Source organism: Acanthisitta chloris, unplaced genomic scaffold (genome assembly GCF_000695815.1).
Source record: "Acanthisitta chloris isolate BGI_N310 unplaced genomic scaffold, ASM69581v1 scaffold7495, whole genome shotgun sequence".
In the NCBI taxonomy this organism is placed as follows: domain Eukaryota; kingdom Metazoa; phylum Chordata; class Aves; order Passeriformes; family Acanthisittidae; genus Acanthisitta; species Acanthisitta chloris.
In genome coordinates this window covers 6,452-7,417 of record NW_008674216.1, presented here as the reverse complement: position 1 = coordinate 7,417, position 966 = coordinate 6,452, and the positions used below count along the sequence as shown (strand labels likewise).

Sequence of the window (966 nt, the reverse complement as noted above, 5' to 3'; positions counted from 1 at the left end):
TGTGTGTCCCTGCCCCCCATCCACGAGGACCGTGTGGCCCCCCGTGCTGCCATCTCCCTGCCTGTGGCCCTGCGGGAGCTGGTGGCATGGGGCCAGGTCAGGCGGCCGGAGGAGAGACCTGAGGAGGAGGAGGAGGAGATTGAGAACCCCTACCTGAGCCCTGAGGAGCGGGCACGAGCCGGGACCCTGCGTGGGGTGCCCGGGGACGGCGTGGCTGGCAATGGTTGGGCAGAGCAGGGCTCACTCCTGGGGACCCTGAGGCAGGTGGGCGCAGATGAAAAAGCCAAACTGGTGTCTGGGGGCTCAGCTGAGCAGAGTGTGCCCTTCCGAGGGAATGTCCTCAAGGGCATGGCACTGCTCTCCCACTTCATGGAGCACCGAGCAGCTGGGGCCGATGAGGGCAAGCCCTATTCACGCCTGGACAACAGTGTGCTCTACAGTCGCTTCGTGTCCCCTGGCACTGCCCTGCTCGAGCTGCCCAACGGTGACAGGGGCACAGGCTCACCCACCCCCAGGGACCACAATGGGCTGGGACCTGGTGGCCACCCCAGCCCTGAGATGGCCATGCGGGAAGCTCTGAGTGCTGGATCTGTCACTGAAGAGCCAGAGAGCTTCGTGGCCCTGTGCCCCGACGATGTCCTGGTGAGTGAATCCCACAGTACAGCACCTGGGGAGATGCTTTGCCCTCCTGGGCATGTGGGGAGGTGATGGGGAATGAATCCTGGAGCATCCTTTCCTGTTTCCAGTACCTGGTTTGTGCTTCCCATCATGGGGTGAAAGTACTGGTACTGGGATAGGTGATAGAGGACACTGGGATGGGTGATGGGAGGATACTGGGATGGGTGATGGGAGGGCACTGGGATGGGTGATGAGAGGACACTATCCTGGGTGACAGCAGGGTCAAGTGATGGGAGGGTACCAGATCAAGTGATGGGAGGGTCCCGAGGGAGTGACAGGAGGGTCCAG

General features: G+C 62.7%; 1 protein-coding gene across 1 annotated transcript in view; it reads left to right on the top strand.

Annotated features, from left to right (window-relative positions):
• Nucleotides 1–96: 96 nt before the first annotated feature.
• The window catches only part of AIM1L (absent in melanoma 1-like), a gene marked incomplete at both ends in the record, with an annotated part of 6,920 nt that continues 6,050 nt past the window's right edge, over nucleotides 97–966 (top strand). Inside the window, one exon of the mRNA XM_009075245.1 lies at nucleotides 97–658. Coding sequence (XP_009073493.1) covers nucleotides 97–658 — 562 coding nt within the window. The remainder of the gene's footprint in view (nucleotides 659–966) is intronic.